Source organism: Branchiostoma lanceolatum, chromosome 9 (assembly GCF_035083965.1).
Source record: "Branchiostoma lanceolatum isolate klBraLanc5 chromosome 9, klBraLanc5.hap2, whole genome shotgun sequence".
Taxonomy (NCBI): domain Eukaryota; kingdom Metazoa; phylum Chordata; class Leptocardii; order Amphioxiformes; family Branchiostomatidae; genus Branchiostoma; species Branchiostoma lanceolatum.
In genome coordinates, this window is record NC_089730.1 from 19,017,613 (window position 1) to 19,040,605 (window position 22,993).

Sequence of the window (22,993 nt, forward strand, 5' to 3'; positions counted from 1 at the left end):
TAATCATATTATATCAAGATTTATATATATTAATTATGTATATTTAATATATTATATATATAATCATATCTTATCATTGATAATATATTATATATATGTATATATATATTAATGATATAGATCTATTATATATATATCAAGAATCTGCATTTGTCACTGTACAGTTAATGTATAGTTTACTTCAAAGATATATTCCATCATATTATTTCTTTATTTCTTTATTTGAATTTACCACATGGAAGAACAAGTGGAAGGGAGGACAAAACAGGTGTATCAACACCTTTACAAGTTGTCCTCCCAAACCTGAAATGATAATAGAAAACAATACGAAACCAAATCAAACAATATTAATGCCCTACCTTGACCAGGTTGTTAATACAGACACCCATAGGCAGGTGGGAAGGCTCCTCCTCAAAACAGACTTGCTCTGGATAATGAGAGAGAAAGGCAGTGGTTAAGACATCATATACCTCAATCTGTATCCTAAGGTGGCCTAGAATGTCATCTGCATTTTGCTTGTTAACTACAGAGAACAAAAATCATGTACAGCAATTGAGTGTGAAAAATCCTCTACCCCAATGTGCCTGTGCATGTGCCTAACATCTCATGATCAAGTGCCTCTGCAACACAAGCCCCATTCTCCTCAGACAGCACAAGACTGTACTTGGTTCTCCGTGCACACAACTTGTGTGTGTGTGTGTGTGTGTGAGTATGCATGTGTGTGTGTGTGTGATTGTGTGTGTGCACATATGTGTGTGTGTCTGTGTGTGTGAATGAGGGTGTGTGTGCATGCATATGTGTGTGTGTGCGTACATGCATATGTGTGTGTACACGTGTGTTAGTACCTACCATCCCCAGTGTCTTCGGCAGCACACGCCCCATCCTCCTCAGACAGCGCGAGGCTGTAGTTGGTTCCCCGGGTGCACAGCAACATGGTGTGTGTGTATGTGTGTGTGTGTGTGTGTGTGTGTGTGTACCTACCTTCTCCAGTGTCCTCAGCAGCACAAGCCCCATCCTCCTCAGACAGCGCCAGGCTGTAGTTGGTGCCGCGGGCACACGGCATGTGGCAGTCCAGAGTCTCCTGCCTCCCGTGGCCGAACCAGTACGACTTCTGGAACGGGAAGTACCAGGGACGGGGCAAGCCGTACGAACCTGAGGGAATAAGTGTAGACCATGTTATGAATTTTGGCAAAACAAAGTGTTAAAATGATACAGCTCTAGGTCAGTATTGTTACTCTCAATCTAATAGAGTCTGGTTAGTTTGAATGTTTTTCAGCACCAAGGACAGGAATGCTAGTGTTTTTCAGTATTTTCCCATGTGAAAGATTATCAGCATCAAGAATAGCATGGAAAGTGTAAATATCATTCAACAGACATGTACATGCATTTTTATACTGATTGTCATTCAGCACCAGGGACAGCACTGTACATGTAAATGCTTAACAGCTTGACTAGTGTCGTATTGGTGTGAAAGTCCTTCAGCACCAGCATGCCAGACTCGAAAAATTAAGTGCAACTGTGACACAGGTTATCTTACCTGGTGAACTACAGGAAATCTTACCTGAGCTACAGGTAATCACACATGCTGGACAGGTAAACTCACCTGGATGTACAGCCTCAATGTACCAGGTGAGCAGACAGTACACAAAGCTGTCCACCACCAGCATGACCATGACCCGGCACAGGTTAAACTCACCTGAACTACAGGTAAACACACCTGCTGAACAGGTAAACTCACCTGGATGTACGGCCTCGATGTACCAGGTGAGCAGACAGTACACAAAGCTATCCACCACCAGCATGACCATGCACAGGTTAAACTCACCTGAACTACAGGTAAACTCACCTGAACTACAGGTAAACTCACCTGAACTACAGGTAAAACTCACCTGGATGTACGGCCTCGATGTACCAGGTGAGCAAACAGTACACAAAGCTGTCCACGACCAGCATGACCATGACCCTGCACAGATTGAAGGCGTCCCCCTCCACAGGACTCTGCAGGAAGTTGGCCCACTGTATTCCCGTCCCTGACTCTTCATACAGGGCAAAGTACTTGGCACCCAGACCAAAGGCTGTTGTTGACATCAGGCACTGGATGAGTGTTCGAAGAACAGTTTAAGAACATAACAAATAGCAGGGATTAAAAGCTCTGCATGAATATACCCCACTCTACTGTACAGAATGTATTGATTTCCTGTCCCTGATTCCTACAGGGCAAAGTACTTTGCACCAAGACCAAATGCTGTGGTTGACATCAGGCACTGGAATAACATTTGAACAAGAACAATTTAAGAATTTAAGAAAAAAAGACAGGAATAGAAAGCTCTGTAGTAAGATATCCCACTCTACATTGTACAAATTGTATCCCTGCACCCAGGCCAAATGCCAAATGCTGGACATCAGGCACTGAAAAGTGTTTGAAGAACAGTTTAGGAACAAAAAACTAAGGCAAAAATAGAAAGTTCTGAAGAAATAATTCCACTGTATGCCGGTCTTTATCTGAGACACTTCATGTTATGGTCTTGTGGGCCAAAAAAAAGTTCCAGTCATAAGACTGTTGTAGACACAAGACACTGGAACACATGCATGGCTCCATTCATAACCATTTCAAAGCATGGTCTATTCTATGGACAAATCAAACTTACAGCGATACTTTTCTCCGCTGCAGTGATTTTGTCGTTGGCGACCTCCTCCCGGATGGCGACGTACATATATGGCACATAACTCAGGAAGTAGATGATCCCACCGCAGGCTGCCGCCACTTTAGCCTTGGAGTACAGCACACTCACAAAGAAACTGGGGAACAGAAATGATCTGTGAGACATCTAAAAGTCTTACACACATTCAAGAGAAACACATGATGCAAAGTGACATCATGTAGTGCACTGAGACCAATAGCTATGCAGCGCAGACTGCACTACCTTGATATTTTCTGAACTGTAGCCCCCTAGGGCACTCTGTATCTGAGCCAGAACACTTTGTATTTGTGCTCATTCAAGCCTTATAACCACCGAGAAAGCCACACACAAGCAACTAGTCTGGGTGTGGGCTTGAATAAAGTTCTAAGTGGGAACTATGTGGTTACAGCCTCCTTTCTGAAGATGTGGCATGAGTGTGTACGGCTGACCTGAGATTGTCCAGTACATTTTGGTTGCAGTATGTTCCGTCTGAAAATGCCTCACAGGCTGCAACATTGACAGGAGATATTTAATGGACAACAATATTGATGAAATTAATCGGCTGTAACTTTTGACCATAATCATATGTTGTCATTTTGTTTGCATGTTCATGACTTGTGTACCAGTCCTCACCGATAGAATTTCTAATAGATGATAATACAAAAGATTCTAATCAGCGATAAGAAAAATTACTCAATTTTTTTTCTAAGTTAACCTCAAGAAGTACACACTTTCTTTAAAATCTCTTATCCCACTCACTCTTTTCCTTGAGGAATTACACAGTTTCTTTAAGGAACTCACCTTAAACAGATGGTAGACACAATGTACAGCTCGATGAAGAGGAAAGTGATCCAGGGGTTACTGTAGGTCAGGATCTGGCTGTACTGTAAGATCAGCATCAGGAACGTCCCAGTCAGGGACATCTGCAGGAAACTGGTGATGAACCAGGCCACCCAGTGGACAGCGTTGTTCAGGCCCATCATCTTCATCACCTGTGTGAAGTTGTAAGGATCACAAGGTTAGGGGTTTGAATCCCATCAGATACAGGTAAGGGTTTGTGAGCTCAGAACTAAGTAAACTCGTAATGGCCTGGGCCACCTAGTGGACAGCAATGTTCAGGCCAATCGTCATCATTACCTATGGGCAAAATGGTCCAGTGAATCACAAGGAAATGGGTTCAAATCTTAACTCTCCAATCTGAGTTGGGAAGAGTGTACACTAATGGTAAACCTAGCCACCCAGTGGACAGCTGATTGTTCAGGCCCATCATCTTCATTTATCTGGGAACAAAAACGAGATCAGAAGGTCAGGGGTTTGAATCTCAACCAACAGATTTACACAATCTATACTTGTACATGTACTGATGATCTACAATGGCCCAGTGGTTACCGTTACTGTCAGTAGTGATTCCACTTTTGGATCAGTAGGTGAGGGGCTTGAATCCCAAACTACAGATTAGGGTTGATATCTGACAGTGTGTAAACTGACAAAGAAATAGGTATTATTCAGACCAACATTAGCAATTACCTTGAGACAACAAAAAAACATCCATCAAAAATCCAAGTTTTAATAAGGCAAAAAAATATACTTGGAAGACAAGACTGAGTAGAAGACCTAATACAAGTTGGGGTGGGGACGAATAGCTGAAGAACCGACCCAGGATGGTGCCTACATTTACACTGCAGCTGTAGTTCTTGGCCTTCATGTAATACTATGTTCAAGGGTGGCTTTTAGGAACAAGGAGACAAAAATTTGTTTTTTATACTACATAGGTTGACCAACTTCCTCTACCATGCATACTAACATACATGTATGTTGGCAATGCAATGAATGAGGCCAATTTGTTGGGGATCCCCAATGTCTAGTGTCTCTCTGAATTAACGGATTACCCAATTATAAAACAAAACTTTTAATTGGCCCTGGGAGGCTTAAAGACCCAGTCCTCATATCTTCCTACAAAGACTTCCTAAGCCGACTTGGTCCTAGTCAGCAAACTGCTGGCACTGCTCCAAGGCAAGGATCAAGTGAAGGACGAGTAGATTTACTGTAAGACGGGGAAAAATTACAGGCACCGTACATCAAAGACAGAAAAACTTCTGGTATGGAGACCAAATCCCAGCTACATGTATCTCTGTCACTTCTGCAGAATAAGACAGATGAGACTCTGAGGGCTTGTTTGATACCATTACTTGGTTGCTATGTCTTAAGGTTTTCCTCTTCAAGGTCCCTTGTCAAGGCAAGACCCAGATCAAGAGAATGCATTCCTTCCTTCTTGACGTATCCAGTTTCCGACTAAAGTATGCCTGTACTTCAAAGCTGCTGGGGGTGTAAACACAGACATATAGACAGACAGACAGACAGACAGACACACACACACATACTCACACACACACACACACACACACACTCACAAACAGAGAGAGAGAGAGAGAGAGAGAGAGAGGGAGAGAGGGAGAGAGAGAGAGACGGGGAAAAATTACAGGCACCGTACATCAAAGACAGGAGAACCTTCTGGTAAGGAGACCAAATCCCAGCTACATGTATCTCTGTCACTTCTGCAGAATAAGACAGATGAGACTCTGAGGGCTTGTTTGATGCTATTACTTGGTTTATATATCTTAAGATTTCTTTCTGCAAGGTCCCTTGTCATAGAAATCCTCAGATACTTTCCTTCCGTCTTGACTTACCCACTTTTTAATTTAAAAGTATGCCTGTGGTTCAAGAAAAAGCTGCTAGGAGTGTGTGAAACACAGACAGATAGACACACACACAAAAACAGATAGAGAGAGAGAGAGAGAGAGAGAGAGAGAGAGAGAGAGAGAGAGAGAGAGAGAGAGAGAGAGAGAGAGAGAGAGAGAGATACTAAAACACACACACGCACACCAAATACAATTAAAAACTTCTGAATCAGCAGTTCCTAGTGGTTGAAGTAATATGAAGCTGAAAAGAATTGGGCAGAATTTCATACACATATAAAGCAAAGATAAACTTAAACCAGGTGACATTGTTTGGAAGATTATGATATCTTAATTACATGTTATTGTTCTGGTTCTTGTTGGTATTCTGAACAACTTCCATTGTAATTAGGAGCTGGTTCATAATACAGTGTTAGGGGCTGTACAATGATAAAAGTCCTAAAAGTATGTGGTTACAGAAGCAAGCATCAAAATATTTTTAAAACCGAGATAGGAATCGAAATACCTGCCTGCATCTTTTAACTTGCAGAAATACTTTAAATATTTTAGAGGTTGAAGAAAATACATGAACAAGTTGCAATTTGCCAAAGCTAAATGGAAACAGTCTCAGTGTTATATGTGAATCATGTATTGTAGAAAATGGGAACAAAGTATTTCCAGCCCTGAAACAGATGAAGAAGAATCAGCTATCAATTTCCGTGATCAGACAACAAAACCATCTATGATCAAGATGAAGTGTGTTCGTGTAAGCCTGCCCTGGAGACCCGGGCTTACAGAGCTACAGCAGTCTTATTCTGTCTGTTATAGGGCCCGAGGGAGAAACTGCCAAGGTCTGTAGACATCTATATCTACCATTAGAGGGCAAGGATTTCCCAAGGATTTGGCAGCCGCATATTCAATACTCCATGTTGGGGAAGGGAGGGGTTACTGGTATCAGGCAAATCTTGATAAAATGACAAAAGGAAGTTGATAAATGGCTTTGTAGATGGATGGGAAACTACAGCAGTTCTTTATGAAAGCTACAATGGGACAGAATTTTCGGCCCATTTATAGCAGTTTTTCCTTTTCCTACAGGTTAAAATGAGGTAGGATTTAGGCCTTTTATATTGGATGTCTGGCTTTTAAAACCAGACATACTTGAGTGGTTTTATTAATACAAATGTGGAGCTATACAAGCAGTAATAAAGCGGTAGGCTTGAAAAATTGGCAAAGTAAAGAAGTCACTACAAGAGAAAGCCCCTACCCAAAATTCTGTACAAACCATCTATGCAGCATACTTTGTCAATGATCTTAAAGGACATGAAATATTCTGTCTGGTTTAAGTTTACATCATGAAAAAATATATATGCATGTATGATAAGACATGTTTACATCAAATTTACAGTTATAGAAGAAATAACAATAATCACACTTTCAGCACCTCGGACAGAGTCAATAAAAGACTGTGCCTGGCATTATGCATTCGTCTCAACTTGCACAAGGCAACAGTTTCTGAAGAACTGGACAGATACTGTTAATCTAAATTGTTTTACAAAATCATATCCAGTTGCTTAAGTAACTGACTGTTGTCTAACATGTATCTTATTATCAGTCCTGGATGTCTAACCTTTATACTATAGACATATCAAAAGTTGGTAACTTTTTTCTTACCTCTTTGAGTCGCTGCTCCTTCTCGTACACGATGTTCTGCACCAGCATGGCAACAGTGTAGACCCAGGAGATCGTCATGCAGAGCGGCATCATGTGTTCTATCATGAACAGGAAGCTAGAACACAAAATGTGTCAATCAATCACTGTTCTGTATCACTATGGCAACAGTGTAAACCCAGGAGATGGTCATGCAGAGTGGCATCGTGAGTTTTATCATGAACAGGAAGCTAGAACACAAAATGTGTCAATCAATCACTGTTGACTGTTCTGTATCACAACGACAACAGTGTAGACCCAGGAGATGATCATGTAGACTGGCATCATGTGTTCTATCATGAACAGGAAACTTGAACACAAAATGTGTCAATCAATTACTGTTCTATATCACTATGGCAACAGTGTAGACCCAGGAGATTGTCATGCAGAGCGGCATCATGTGTTCTATCATGAACAGGAAACTAGAACACAAAATGTGTCAATCAATCACTGTTCTGTATCACTATGGCAACAGTGTAAACCCAGGAGATGGTCATGCAGAGTGGCATCGTGAGTTTTATCATGAACAGGAAGCTAGAACACAAAATGGATCAATCAATTACTGTTCTGTATCTCTATGGCAACAGTGTAGACCCAGGATATCGTCATGCAGAGCGGCATCATGTGTTCTATCATGAACAGGAAGCTAGAACACAAAATGTGTCAATCAATGTTCTATTATAGTACCATGGCAACAAGTGGCCAACAGAACACATGTTCTGTTTGGTTGAAATTTATCTATTTCTTGGTGAAGTGCAATATGACTTCTGTGGATCTTCATTCTCTTAGGCCATACCAATTAAATTTATAAGTTCTAAAAAGAGTAAGTTCTAAAAAAAGAGTACCTTTGACTTGGGACAGTTTCAGGGGGTTAATCAGGTCAAGTGCAAGGGCTTCCTCCCTGCCCTCTGTTTTCATATTGCCCCCTTGATAAATACTGCTTGAAACGTCTAAAAGCCAAGAAAATTAATTGGCGTTGCCCAGACAAGTAATAATCCCGACATGTTACTCACTCGTCTGCCATGTAGCATGGGTAGGGAAACTCGTGCACGTAGCTGCCAGGTTCCACCACGTCGTGTCCCACCACAATGCTGATCAGAGCCCGCTCTATCATGTCCTAAACACAGATGAAGAGTTAATAGCTTCCTCTGGCTGGTACATGTAGACCATAAGATATCAGAGATTTATTGTAAGAACTTAGAAATAAACTTTCTAATTTACTATGATGACAGATTTTAACTTTAATTTGCTACTCAAAGGAATTTGACTCCTGTTTGATTCCTGCTTTATTCCTAGTGCGGTACAGTAAAAATATTGGGTAAGTCTAATTCCTTTTTGTCTGAAATGCCATTTAGAATCTTTAAAATAGAAAATAATCTGTATAATTGAGATGAAGCCAAACTTGTAGTCCTTTTTGTAACAGTCTACAAGCCTGGTATCCATCTTATTCTCCACAGAATTAAAGGACTGGACTGGAGCTAAAATAAGATGATTTTTGTGTTGATCCAAACGAACCTGTATCCAGATGAATCCGAACTGGTAGTAGAGCTCGTGGCCGTGGTTGGGGTTGGGGCGCCAGTACTTGCGGCGGATCTGGGTGGTCTTCTGGGTGAAGCTGGCGTTCTGGCGGATCTTGAACACCATGTGGGCCGGCAGCTGGCCCGTGGTGTTGGTCACGTTGAATACAACACCTGGGAAATACAATCATTGAATAATCAATATATCATATACATGTACCTAGTAAGTACTGTATACAAAAAAGAGATAGCAGGTTTCCCTCTTTGTCATACTGCTTTGTAATCCTTCCATTTCCATAGACAGAAATAGCAACACTGTGTGGTACTGTATGGCAATGCTATAAATATCTATCTATAAAATCACTGCAACACACAAACATGCACACATACACACACACACACACACACACACATACACACACACAAACACACACACACATATGCACACACACACACACACACATAGGCAAGCAAAAAAATTAAAGCTGCCAATGAGTTTTTGTGGGACTGAATTCATCTAAATATATTTACACTATATCAAGGTTAACTTTTAGTGCCCAATTTCGCAGCAGTACCAGCCCAATAAACACACATTCTGGCCATCCAGGGCCCTAGATAAAGGTAGAAAAGTTACCTCCAGCCCCTAAATTAGTCACAAATATTAATCACGGATTAAAAGTAAATTAAAAGTAAAACCATACGTACTTGCGAAGACGGTGACGTTGTCCTTCTGTGCCTGGTGCAGGGTGTAGTTTACCAGAGCCTCCTCGTTGGGGAACGGCATGAAGATGCTCAGGTTGAAGTTGGACACCTGACATGGGGACAAAATGGTACAAGGAGAGGTTCGATACAGGTTTCCTCTGACAAAATGCAGTTTATTATGTAGGAGGCCGCAATTTTGTTGTATACAAGAGTATGATATAATCAAATGATTACAAGTCACTCCATATAGATATCATAATCTCTTAAATCTTTTGAAACAATAAAAAAAGGCATTATCTATTTTTCACAGGTTCTAGTTTAGAGTGGAATAAAAGAGTCAATTGAATGCAAATCGGTTATCAGGGCCCTGTATACATTGGGCTTTTGATTAACATTTTTCCTAGACTCTTTTACCATGGACTGATCATGAAAGGCACAAAACTTGGCACATTTACCTTGGCACAAGCAATAATTGATCCAAGTTCCACACCTCTATGTCTTCAATTTCAAGAAATAGTTAAAAGATTAGGATAAAAATTATTTCAAAAAAGCACAAACCAGTTTGATCCACCCGCAGGCGAGGTTGTCTATGTTCTCCAGCTGCTGCAGGACAGTTGTGACGTTGGGGATGACGTTGGGAGACTGCACGAAGCGCCGGATCACCGGGTTGGTCGTCATGTTCAGCAGCTGGGGGTTGGCTGCGTACGCATCCTTCAACTGGAACCAGGGAAAAAATTACAACTTGACGTACATTTTGTACAAATCATAGTGGTACATGAAAACCTGGCCTTTGCAGCTGTTTGCTGTTAGACGTTTTGGGGAAATTGATCATCTTTCTGGCATCTATGAAATTAAAAATTCAGGGATTTGTCTTTTTTCAATATTGCTACCTGGTCTAATGAGTAATATTTCTATAAACTGCTACATCAAGAATCCTTACTCATCTGTTCTTTATCAAATACTAAAAACTAGAGGAATTTCCCACTGGCAGGTACAGGAACCTGTGATGTAATGTGCATGTCAACTGTCTTTCCTGCCACAACTAATCAGGTGGAAGTTTTCACCCCAGCCTTCTGTTTTCATGATATCCTCTTGCTAAAAGTTTACATAAAATATGTCAGAGAACCTGTCCAACAAATTGAATTGATGTGGCCTAAGATGTGTATACCAGTGCAAAGGCCTAGTGGGTAGAGTGTTCCCCTTGCATATGGTAGGTTGTGAGTTCAATCCCTGGCCAAGTCATACCAAAGACTCAGCATTTGGGAAAGAGTATGGCAATAAACTTGATTTAAACTGGAGTTCAGCATTCTTAGCCAAGGCGAGGAGCGGAGCTTGGATAGCGGACTAAAGCTAAGAAGGCTGGACTCCAGGCTAGTGATTACACAAAAATGTGTGGCCCAAGGGCTATGGAAACGGAGATGGGCCCCGACCTAAGCATCATTGGCACGGGAAGGAACTAAGATGTGTGTGCTTTGCTGCAGTACCTGCCGCAGCCACTGGATGTCCTGCCGCGTGGAGTTCTCCTGGATGAAGTGCCGCAGCTCGCGCGACCTGTTCAGCCATTGGTCGGCGATGAAGGTCACATTACTGATGAAGGTAAAAGGTTCTGCCACCTGAAGTAAACAAACAAACAAATGAAAGTGGAACTTGACGGCCAAACTTTCTGAGCAGATGTAAACAAAGAAACAAACAAACGAATGAAACTAAACGGCTAGAATTTCTGAACAGACTTCGAGGTAAGATTGTCTCCCTTCATATATAGTGACACAGAAATGTTCTTTTTGAGCAATATTGTTATCAAACTGACCAACTGATAATTAACAATTTATGAAATAGCTAACATGGGGGCATCTACTGACTGCCAGGCACATTTGACTCATTGCTGCGGTCACACTTTTGGGTCAATTCAAGGATTAGATTTAGAGGACTGATAAAAAGCCGACAGGTAGTCTTATTACTTTGAGTGTAGGGAAATAGCATGAAAAGTAATGAAAAACAATGACGAACTATACAACTTACACAATGTATGACTATTCGAATCTAAATGCTAACTTCCTGTTTGGAAACAGAAGATCATGAATGAATATATAACAAATAGAGTAAGATGAGGACATGACACAGCATTACCGGATCCTTTTAGAGAGGTAAAATTAAATTATTCGTTCCATCATTTTCCATCCCGATCTCAGTTCGAGTGTAATACTACCCCATCCTATGGGTATTAAGCTTTATTAACACCAGCTATAACCTTTAATTACAATATTTTACAGGAACCAGCATTAAAGTTGTTTGATGCAGGTTAAAGGTCATGTCCCAAGGTGACTTTGACAGTAACGCCTTTTTCCATTAAGTTCCGGAACGTTCCGAATGCTCCGCAGAGGTTTATTGCAGTAAATGATGGGTTGGCTAAGTGCAGTTTCATTGCCGTTACGTTGCTTCTTACCATGTTTATGACCTTGTCGTACCTTTTTTATGACCTTGTCAATCTCGGTTCCATTTGGGAAGGTCATGCTGTCTGCCCATGTTCCGTTGGGGGAGTAGAGGATCTTGGGATTGCTGGTGAGAAGATGGAGGAGCAGCCCCAGGTCTCTCCTCTCCTTCTTGTTGTACCCCATGGACCGCAGGTCACCTGAGGAGTGGACAACATGGCATAGGTTAGACCGTTTGGTGTAATATGACCAGCTGCTGCCGCGCCGTGTGCCTGCAAAGCTGGTGTGTTACGCTGAATGGCGGTTGTACCGGCTATATAGATACAGATACAGATAGGTTTATCACAAGGCCACGTCAATTTAGTTCCTTGGTTCCCTAATATTTCTTTAGCAAAACTCCTGTGAGAGATCAAAATGAAAACGGCTTTATTACAAGGTCAAGTCAATTCAGTTCTTTGCTTACGTAACATTTTTTACCTTACACGTCTGGAAGAAATCTAAAGGAAAACATTAGGGGCTAGAAGGAAAACCTGCATTTGACTATATTCAATTATACATGAAACTGTGGGCACTAAATTTAAAGTTCAGCGTTTCCCTTCAGACTCATATGTTGAATGTCAAGTTCAACATTGCAACATGTGATACCAGACTTATAGTTATACTGTCTACAAAATCATTGTAGATGTTAAGGGAAAATATGGTACATGCTCTGTTAGCTCAGTATTATAACAATTCAAGACATACACTGTAGCTTGTTCACAGGAATCCTTTAATGGAAAAAAGCTCAATGCTAAAAAAATCTTTCGTCAATGTCTTGAGTCTCTCTCTCTATATATATATAGGCTGACACAATCACAATACTGTAAGTTACAGAAAAGTGGCGTCTGTGTAGCACAGTGGCAGAGCATCCGGCTATGAACCAATAAGACCCAGGTTCAATCCCCAGTGGAGTACCCAGACATGTCCGGACATGCACCCAGACGTTGTGCCCTTGTTAAAACACACATTTCCCATGTCCTAGGCCCAGCAGTAGGGTTTGGGTTGGCGTTAGGAAGGGCATCCAGCCGAAAAAACTCTTGCTACAAAAAAGGACTTGCACTTGATGAGGAGTTCTGGGGCTCCCCCATCCATGTGCAAGCACGTCTAACCCCCAGATGATGGGGAACAAAAGACATTAAATTGGATAGAGAGAGAGTGAGAGAGAGAGAGAGAGAGAGTGAGGCTGACATAATCACAATACTGTAAGTTACAGAAAAGAACAAGGCATACCGGCTTCTAAGGCTTCCTCCGTCATGGTCTTGTTGACCCCACAAATGGTTGGCTGCAGTGACGTCCAGATCCGGATGAAACCGGACAGCTTGTTGTGAACGTGGTGAACCTGTGCTGTGGGGACAGCTGGATCCGGCACCGTGCTGTTCCCATCGGTGCCTGAAAAAAGAAAGAAAAAGTAAAATTTATGGCTCTTGGTAGCAAATGTGTAATCTCCAAGCAGATCCATCGGTGGCAATAACATTATCCAAAGGGCAAAAGCAGTATTATTTGCTTGGGGATTAGCAAATGTGCAGATGTTGGCACATTGGTGTACCAAATCCGTATGGTGTTTTTTTTTGCACACATTTTGACAGATAAACTAAAGAGGCTCGGTGGGCACCACAACTGTCAAGAAAGGTCGTATAAAGTGCTTTTCCCAAAGGCACAACGTCGGGGCATGGTGGATATTTCTAGGAAAGATGTTGGCACATTGGTGTTTGTTTTTTTAAAAACATATTTTGACAGATTGACCGAAGAGGCTCGGTGGGCACAACTCTACCGCCAGGGAAGGTCATATCAAGTGCTTTTTCCCAAAGGCACAACGTCGGGGCATGGTGGATATTTCTAGGAAAGATGTTGGCACATTGGTGTACCAAATCCGTAGTGTGTTTTTTTTTAGAACACATTTTGACAGATTGACCAAAGAGGCTTGGTGGGCACCACTCCACTATCAGGGAAGGTCGTATAAAGTGCTTTTCCCAAAGGCACAACGTCGGGGCATGGTGGATATTTCTAGCAAAGCCACACCTTTGATTAGTTGGTTCTTGGCTTTTTAAAAAAGATACCGCTGAACTTGAGGATCAAGAGGAAAATGGAGTCTGGGAGTAACAAAAGTGTGCACATTGGTACACATACAAAATGTAGTTTTACATGTAGGTTCTGATTTGAGTACCGGAATGTTTTAGGTCACATCAGATATAAATAGACCTTGTTGAAGTTTGAAGAATAATCATTTGGGAACTTTCAGCTTGTTTGCTTGATTGATAGCCTTGGAGGTATCCAAATGTTGGCAAATCTTAAACATATTCTCGACTGCAACAGAAGGGAAAATATGCAATTTGACAGCATTCTCCGCTAAAAATATCTATCTTGTAATTGCTACACAATGCACACTGCACAGCAAATAGAGATCGACAGTATACTACATGACTGTACGTAGTACATGCAACTCTACTCTCCAAGCAGAGGATGGGTTCCGGCAGGTTTTTGACGTGTTTTTAGGCGTTTTTGTCGGCCTTTCTACTTTTTCATTTTTTTTTTTCTCTATAAACCCAACGTTGGGTTTATAGAGACAAAAAAAAAATGAAAAAGTAGAAAGGCCGACAAAAACGCCTAAAAACACGTCAAAAACCTGCCGGAACCCATCCTCTGCTGGGAGAGTAATGCAACTCTACATTTATCATCACAGCACCTTCACACAAAATTTGAGTTTATCGTTAACAGTTTGATAATTATTGCAATTATCTGGAATCAGTGACTATTCTATTCATATTCAGGATTTATAGTAACATATTTAGAAGTTTTCCTTTTTTTCTAATGCTGTTCATTTTTTGGGCTTGAATACACGGGCCTGAAATCCCTTTCTCAGTAAAAAAAAATGTAGATTCTGAAGAAGACTTTTAAGAATGTTGCTGAAAAGCAACAAAACGCAAGTCAGCTACATTCCCAATTATGTATTTTTAGCACCTAATGGATAAAACATCTGAACTTCTGTTTCATGTTTGTAGCCAAATTTTTTTCAAGATAAATCTGTCTGTGGCTTACAACAACAAATAAAGAGCAAAATGAGAAACAAACTGTCAGTGAGTGTTCTCAAACCCAAAAAATTGACTGACCTTAATTGACTCCCCAGAATTTTCAGTCAAATCAATTCTTTGAGCTACAGAAAAGTTTATTTCACGTTAAGTAACTTACCAACTTTCATGCTTAAAAAATGAGCAACATTTCAAAACTAAAGGAAAACTTACCAACGAATGTATCCATTTCTAGGTTAAATCTACAAGCAAGTATTGGGTTAGTGATTGGTTTGATTAGTGTGTTAGTTAGTTGGTAAGTGAAGGGGCAAGTCCAAAAGAAGTGCTGGGTTACAAACACACATTCACTGGAACTGTTGCCAGAAGGGTCTCGGGTTGGGTCTGTAACAGGGGGGATACAATCGGCATCAGGGCCTACAGGACCTGGCAAAGGAAACGGCCAACAAAATAAGTAAAAACAAGACACGAAATAAGTTAACCTCGAAATGAAAGAAACCTTACAACCTGAGTAAACACAAAACACAATTGTAAGTAAAAACAAGACTTAGAATTTGAAAACCTTGAAATTAAAAGAAAATTCAAAACCTTATCACAAACCAAACATAAAATACAATGTAAGTAAAAACAAGACATGAAATTAGAGAAGCTTGAAATAAAAGAAAACTTAAACCCTGAGCATAGAGTAAACAATGAAAAAAAAAAACTATCCAACATATAACTGGACTAAGTTCAGATCTGCAGATTTTGTAAAGAGTATAATATATAACACAACTTGTCAAATGTACTACAGCTGCATGCAAAATTATTCAACCCCCTTGCATTTTGGACATTTTGGCAAATCGTGGAACTTTACAGCTGCATAATATTACTAAATCATATAAGTGATGAACAGATATGTTATTACAGTCTGATACCACAGCAAAAGTTAAGATTTTTTCATAGTCCATCAAAAATAGCAACTTTCACACAAATAGTATGTTGCAAAATTATTCAACCCCCTATGAGGGGTTGTCTTTAGTACTTAGTGCAGCACCCCTATTTATCTAAAAGCTGAATTCACCTGATGTAGACGTGAACGATAGCTTGTCACAAGCTCTTGGCAGTGCTCTTTGGGAATTTCGGCCCATTTCTCGTGGGCAATGGTCTCCAGCTCAGCAATTTTTCGAGGTTTACGTACCGCAACTGCTTTCTTCAGATCCAACCAAAAATTCTCAACTGGGTTTAAGTCTGGAGACTGTTATGGGTACTCAAGAACCTTCCAGGTTCTTTTTCTGACCAAACATGTGGATGTCGATGTGTGCTTGGGGTTATTGTCTTGTTGGAATGTCCAATGACGCCCCAGCTTCAACTTTCTAACGGAATTGGTAACTTTCCTGGCCAGAATATCCTAGTACTGGTTTTATTTCATGATGCCTTCAACACGGTGGATATTCCCAGTGCCATTAGAAGCAAAACACCCCCAAAGAATCTCAGACCCGTCACCATGCTTCACGGTAGGCAGGGTGTACCTCTCTGCGTATGCGTAGTCTTTCCTGTGCCAAACATACCTCTGACACGAAGGACCAAAGAGGACAAGTTTTTTTGTTTCGTCAGTCCATATAACAGTGTCCAAAAACTACTGTGGCATTAGTAGGTTGTTTTGAGCATACTGGAGGCAACTTTTCCTGGGGCATGGCTTCAGCAATGGTGTGGGTCTTGGGGTTCTGGCCTTGAGCCCTTCAGCATGAGGTGTGCAGCGCACTGTTTCCACTGAAACAACAGTTTCTCCTTCAGCCAAATTGTTTTTCAGGACTTTTACAGTAATCATATGGTTCTTGTCTACCTGTCTTCTAAGAAATATCACTGTGGCTGCTGAAATTTTGGCCAAGAATGTCGCCAGGTCCGTTAAGGAGTTGAAGCTGGGGCGTCATTGGACATTCCAGCAAGACAATAACCCCCAGCACACATCGACATCCACATGTTTGGTCAGAAAAAGAACCTGGAAGGTTCTTGAGTACCCATAACAGTCTCCAGACTTAAAATCAGTTCAGAATTTTGGGTTGGATCTATTGAAAGCTGTTGCCGTACGTAAACCTCAGAAAATTGCTAGCCGGAGACCATTGCCCACGAGAAATGGGCCGAAATTCCCAAAGAGCACTGCCAAAAGCTTGTGACAAGCTATCGTTCACGTCTACATCAGGTGAATTCAGCTTTTAGATAAATAGGGGTGCTGCACTAAGTACTAAAGACAACCCCTCATAGGGGGTTGAATAATTTTGCAACATACTATTTGTGTGAAAGTTGCTATTTTGGATGGACTATGAAAAAAATCTTAACTTTTGCTGTGGTATCAGACTGTAATAACATATCTGTTCATCACTTATATGATTTAGTAATATCATGCAGTTGTAAAGTTCCTCAATTTGCCAAAATGTCCAAAAAGCAAGGGGGGTTGAATAATTTTGCATGCAGCTGTAAGTAAATAAAAAACAAGACATTCAACACAACAGAGATTAAGGACAATAACAGATCATTCATAAAACTGAATAAGATCTGGAATAAGGAATCTGAACTAGATTCTGTCAAATGAATGTAGATTACCTGTTTTCAGTGAATAAAAAAAAAGAAGACAGCATTCATCAAAATTCAACAAAACTAAAATTGAAATACTACAGCAAAACTAAACTTTAAGTCAAATCTGCAAAGAAAACAACTTGAACCATCAGAATTGAGGCCATAAAGTTGATCTTCTTGCATATGACCTTGAGATGTTCCATTCCCAAGGTCAAACTGACACCCACCAGCTGTGACGGCCTGCGAAGCCGGGTCTGTCGGAGCCTCCCCCTCTTCCCCCTTGATCCCCGCACAGGTGTATGATGGGAAGACGGAGGCGATGTCGCTAAGGTCGTGCAGTCCCGACTGGAATATCGCGAATTCCTCCAGCTGGAGAAACGTCAGATGTAAAAATTTAAGTCTGGAGTTTAAAGAAGTTTCTGCTTGTAACTACAAAGTATACTCTCTAGCTCTTACCCACCAATAGTTCAAAGTAAGTTTGTCTTTAACATTCTCCCTGCTGCCCAACCCTGTAACCAATTGTAAGATAATTTGTAGCCATACACTGCAGTGTGCTAAAGGTTTTAACTGACATACAGTACTGTATTTGTAACTTAAAGATATTTATGTCATTGGGTGAAGACTGGCACATCAAATGGAGTCTTAAGAGAATGTCAGACAGTCAGTTTTTCTGTTGTTTTCATTTAGAGCAGTCTTGGAAAAAATCCAAGATGGCGGCTGAGATGTGACGCTAGTTTGCCGAGCTCCCAAATTTCTCAAGTACTCCACATTTAAACGGAGTAACCTCGCGTTGTAATCTACGGTAGCTGCTGCCTTGTTGTTTACTGTCTTCCTCCCCGTCATCTGTTTGGATGGGAAAGCGCAACAGGACTTCTGGAAGCAGTGTGAGTGCCGAGGAGTCCAGCCCTACTAGCACGCAACGGAACCCCCCTCCCACAAAAACACCCAAGATGGCGGAGGTCAGTTTGTCTTCACTCTCTCCTGAACTTCAAAAACTCGCCAATGTGATTTTACAACAAACCAAACAACAACAAGAAGCGGTTGGAGATAGGCTCTCAAGCCAAATTCAGTGTTTGGATGTCAAAGTGGATGGTCTGTCTGGCGAGGTCAACACGTTACGCGAGCGAGTAAGGGAGCTAGAGAAGACGGCCGAGTTCTACTCGGGTGAGTTGGACACTCTTCGCGATGCCCTTCGCGACGAGCAGCGGGAGAGAGTAAAGGCGGTGTTACTGGGGGAAAGGTACTCCATGAAACCAGATGTCATTATCAGAGGGATTCCTTACAACAAGAATGAGGACAGCCCCGGGATTCTGGCTCGCTTTTTGAACGAGGAACTGCACCTGGCGGACGCCATGCCTGTTGTCGCTGTACACCGGCTGTCGAGGCCTACAACCACTAGACCCGACCCACACCTGCTGGCCCGTTTCGTGAACTACCATGACCGTGACAAGGTTCTGGCTGAGGGTCGCAAACTTCGGGGCAACACTCGAGGGCTCGCTGTGTTTGAACACCTCCCCCCTCCCCTACAGACAGCGCGTTCACAACTTGTTCCAGAAAGGGACTCAGAAATTGCTAAAGCAAAAGACAAAAACTCTAAGGTACATGTATCAATCTGGGTTCCACCAAAGAACACTTATGCAGTCCTGTTGGTTAACGGTAAAGAAAAGAGACGAGTTGATGCTGTGGATATTGTGTTGTCAAAAAGGGACATGTAATAAAGCAGGCCTTCTCCACTCTTTAAAATGTGTCTGTTAAATTTTTGAGTTTGTGATGAACATCTAAGCATTAAATATTGCCTACTATAAATCTGCAGTATGCTTACTTTAGGGTTTGTTGATTTTCTTTCTGATTAGAGATTAAGTTTGATTGTTTTTGTTTTCCCTTGGTTCATTGTGATGAAGTTTATGATAATGTTCACAACCTTGTTATGTGGAATTAATTAGTGTACTAAATGGAGCTCACAAAACAGATAGACCACCAACTTTTGAGTTCGATGTTTGTGATTTTCGGTGGTGTTTATGCTGCCTTTCTAGTCTTTTGGAACCATCCAACAATATTGTTTTCTGATTCCATTCTGATTTCAGTATTATGTTTGTATAATGATATCTATATTATGATTTCTAACTCCTTAGTTATATACTGTACACTTTGGTTTACTTTTGTTAAGTGCCATCCAGCCTTATTGTTTTTCTGTTATGTTAACCTTGGTTGTTCAGTATCGTTTGCTCATATTAGTCCAGTCATCATGATTTCTCCATGCCACCACACCCCTGATGCCTCCAGTACCTTCTCCATCTTGTACGACCCATCCCAGAAGACATGACACAGGTAGAACTACAGATTTCAAGTTATAATTGTAATGGCCTTGGCAATCACATTAAACGTAGGGAAGTTTTAACCTGGTTAAGGGATAAGCCATACGATATATATTGTCTCCAAGAAACACACTCTACAATACAGGATGAGACTAGATGGCAGAAGGAGTGGGGGGGTTCCATGATTTTTGCACATGGGACCTCCAATCAAAGGGGTACAGCCATCCTATTTAAAAATAGTGTTGCTCCTAATATTTATGAAACAAAATGTGATATTAATGGAAGGTGGATAATTGTTGATTTGTCAATTGATGATTATAGATTTTGTCTTGTGAATATTTATGCGCCTAATGAAGACTCTCCTGAATTCTTTTCCAATTTTTGTAATGAAATAGAATGTTTTGATGTATGTAATGAGAATTTGATCATAACGGGAGACTTCAATACAGTGCAAAATCCACAGTTAGATAGGTCGTCAATACATAAAACATACCACCCCAAAAGTTATGATGCCATTTTGGAACTAATGGGAGAATTTGACTTGTATGACATATGGAGATTCAAGAACCCAAACACAAGTAGATACACATGGAGACGCAGAAAACAAGCTAGTAGGATAGATTATTTTCTGGTGAGCTTTTCTTTGATGAACAGGGTAAATAAGTGTGTAATTGCAGAAAGTCTAAAATCCGATCATAAGCTTATTGTATTATCTTTTGTGACTGTTGAGTTCCCCAGAGGAAAGGGTTACTGGAAGTTCAATCAATCCTTATTGGAAGATAGATCTTTCTGTCAAAAGACAATTGAAATTATGACTGAATTTTTTAATATTAACAGAGGATCTGCCAATCCTCATATAGTCTGGGAGTCTGCGAAATGCTTTTTTAGAGGACATTGTCTTAAGTACTCCAGCTGGAAAAAGAAACAATATTTATTAAAAGAGAAACAATTAATTGATCAAATTAATGAATTGCATAGACAAATAGACAGTACATCTACACCCTCTAGTTCTATTACTGGCACTCTGGAAGAGAAACAATCAGAACTTGAATTGCTTTACAGTCAACGTGTACAAGGAATTTTGCTTAGATCCAGGTCTAGATGGATGGAACAGGGGGAGAGATGTAACAAGTATTTTATGAAATTAGTTCACAGAAATTATACCAGGAAAAACCTTCAAAAATTGAAAATATCAGATGAGATCTATACATGTAATCCAGAGGAAATTTTAGACAAGCAAGCTGAATTCTATGCCTCTCTTTATTCCTTTAAAGACCCCCCAGAACCCTTAACCTCCCAGACCTCTCAAGATTTTTTCCCTAATAATTATGATAAACAATTGTCGTTTGATCAACAGCAGGCATGTGAGGGGTCGATAACTGAGGATGAACTGTTCAAGGCAATTTGCTCATTTTCAAAAGGGAAATCTCCTGGTATTGATGGTATTCCTTGTGAAGTCTATAAACATTTTTTCTCAGTATTTAAAGAACCTATGATTGAAACCTTTAATTATTCCTTGTCCCAAGGCTTCCTATCAGATTCACAGAAGCAAGGGATTATATCCTTATTATTAAAACAGGGCACTAATGGCCAATATAAAGACCCAACCATATTAGATAATTGGCGACCTTTGACCTTACTCTGTTGTGATACTAGGATTCTTTCAAAATGTTTGGCTTTGAGAATTAGAAATGTAATAACTAATATAATAGATAAAGATCAAACCGGTTTTATACAGGGTAGATTTATTGGTGATAATATTAGACGGTTACTTGACATCATAGACATTTATGAGGAAGAAAAAAAGCCAGGCCTTATATTTATTTCAGATTTTAGAAAAGCCTTCGATACGGTACGGTGGGATTTTCTTATTAAAGCACTTGAATTTTTTAATTTTGGTTCAAACTTGATAAGCTGGGTGAAAATTCTATATAATGATATAAATAGTTCTGTCTTGAATAATGGATATTTGTCAAAACCCTTCAAATTGCACCGTGGTGTAAGGCAGGGTTGCCCACTCAGCCCGTATTTATTTATTATTGCCATTGAAATGTTAGCCATCAAAATCCGACAGAATCAGAACTTGTCTGGATTGTCTGTTCATGGAAAAATGTCAAAAATCTCACAATATGCAGAATCTGATGATACTAACTTCCCCTTTAGTCCACATCTGGCGTCCTTTAATGCTCTTGTAAAAGACCTTGATAGTTTCTCTAGTATCTCAGGTCTCACATTAAATTTTGATAAATGTAAGATCTTGAGAATAGGAACCTTAAAACATAGTAACTTTAAATTACCCACAAATCTCCCTATTCAGTGGATAGATGGAGGTGTGGAGATTTTAGGAATTCATATACCTGTGGATTTGTCCAACATAGTTGATGTTAACTTTAGCCCACGTTTGGACAAATTAGATAAACTTTTGTACCCATGGAAAGGAAAAAATTTATCATTATATGGAAAAATAACTATTGTTAATTCTTTATGTGTTCCTCAATTTACCTATCTCTTCCAGACCCTCCAAATGCCAGATAAATCATTTTTTGTACAGTATGAGAAAAAGATTTTTACCTTTATCTGGGGTGGAGGTCCTGAGAGAGTTAGAAGAAAAACGATTTATAACTCTGTTGTCAATGGTGGTTTAAGACTTATTAATTTGTATGCTTATGCTCTTTCCATTAAATCATCCTGGGTACCAAAGTTATATCTTAATCCTCACTGGTTTGCAGCTTGGCCACTACATACACACCCTTCCCTAGGAACTACTCTATTTCCCTTTTACCAACTCCAATCAGCACATGGTTTGAATATAAATCCTTTTCTATTAGAGATCTTGAATGCATGGTATAAGTATCAATATAAACCCCCCACTACTTCTGATGAGATCAAGCAACAAATCTTATGGATGAATGCAAATATTCTTGTTGAAGGAAAACCTATATTGTATGCTGCCTTTCTAAATAGACATGTGATTTTTTTAAATGATATTTTAAACAATGATGGTAGAATAATGTCATATGATGAGTTTTGTTACAAATATGGTCAAGTATGTAATAACTTTACCTACATGCAATTGGTCACTGCAATACCAAAAAGCTGGAAATTCAAACTAGTAGGAAACTTTTGTAACTATGTATGTAGACCAGAACAACATAATAGTAAATGGTTGACTAGAATTAAGATCAATAGAGATATGTATGAGTTTTTTCTCTTATCTGAAAAGCTAATTGATTGTCCACACAATGTACAAATGGCATGGCTGTACCTCTTTGATTCCCCTATACCCTGGAAAATAGTGTATACGTCTTTGATATATAGTACTATAGACCCTGTGACTAGATATTTCCAA

The 22,993-nt window shown here is 40.2% G+C and overlaps 1 protein-coding gene across 2 annotated transcripts in view; it reads right to left on the minus strand.

Annotated features, from left to right (window-relative positions):
- Positions 1-22,993, minus strand: part of LOC136441844 (ATP-binding cassette sub-family A member 2-like) — a 57,864-nt gene that overhangs the window by 32,574 nt on the left and 2,297 nt on the right. The window contains exons 4-18 of one of the 2 annotated variants that reach the window (XM_066438364.1): positions 17,557-17,698; positions 15,119-15,199; positions 12,981-13,139; positions 11,748-11,911; positions 10,767-10,895; positions 9,841-9,999; positions 9,286-9,391; positions 8,579-8,754; positions 8,077-8,180; positions 7,028-7,142; positions 3,483-3,673; positions 2,649-2,799; positions 1,890-2,094; positions 982-1,152; positions 360-427 (exon numbers count right to left, since the gene is read on the minus strand). In XM_066438364.1, coding sequence (XP_066294461.1) covers positions 360-427; positions 982-1,152; positions 1,890-2,094; positions 2,649-2,799; positions 3,483-3,673; positions 7,028-7,142; positions 8,077-8,180; positions 8,579-8,754; positions 9,286-9,391; positions 9,841-9,999; positions 10,767-10,895; positions 11,748-11,911; positions 12,981-13,139; positions 15,119-15,199; positions 17,557-17,698 — 2,121 coding nt within the window. The remainder of the gene's footprint in view (positions 1-359; positions 428-981; positions 1,153-1,889; positions 2,095-2,648; positions 2,800-3,482; positions 3,674-7,027; positions 7,143-8,076; positions 8,181-8,578; positions 8,755-9,285; positions 9,392-9,840; positions 10,000-10,766; positions 10,896-11,747; positions 11,912-12,980; positions 13,140-15,118; positions 15,200-17,556; positions 17,699-22,993) is intronic. The other variant, XM_066438365.1, reaches the window with a different exon arrangement.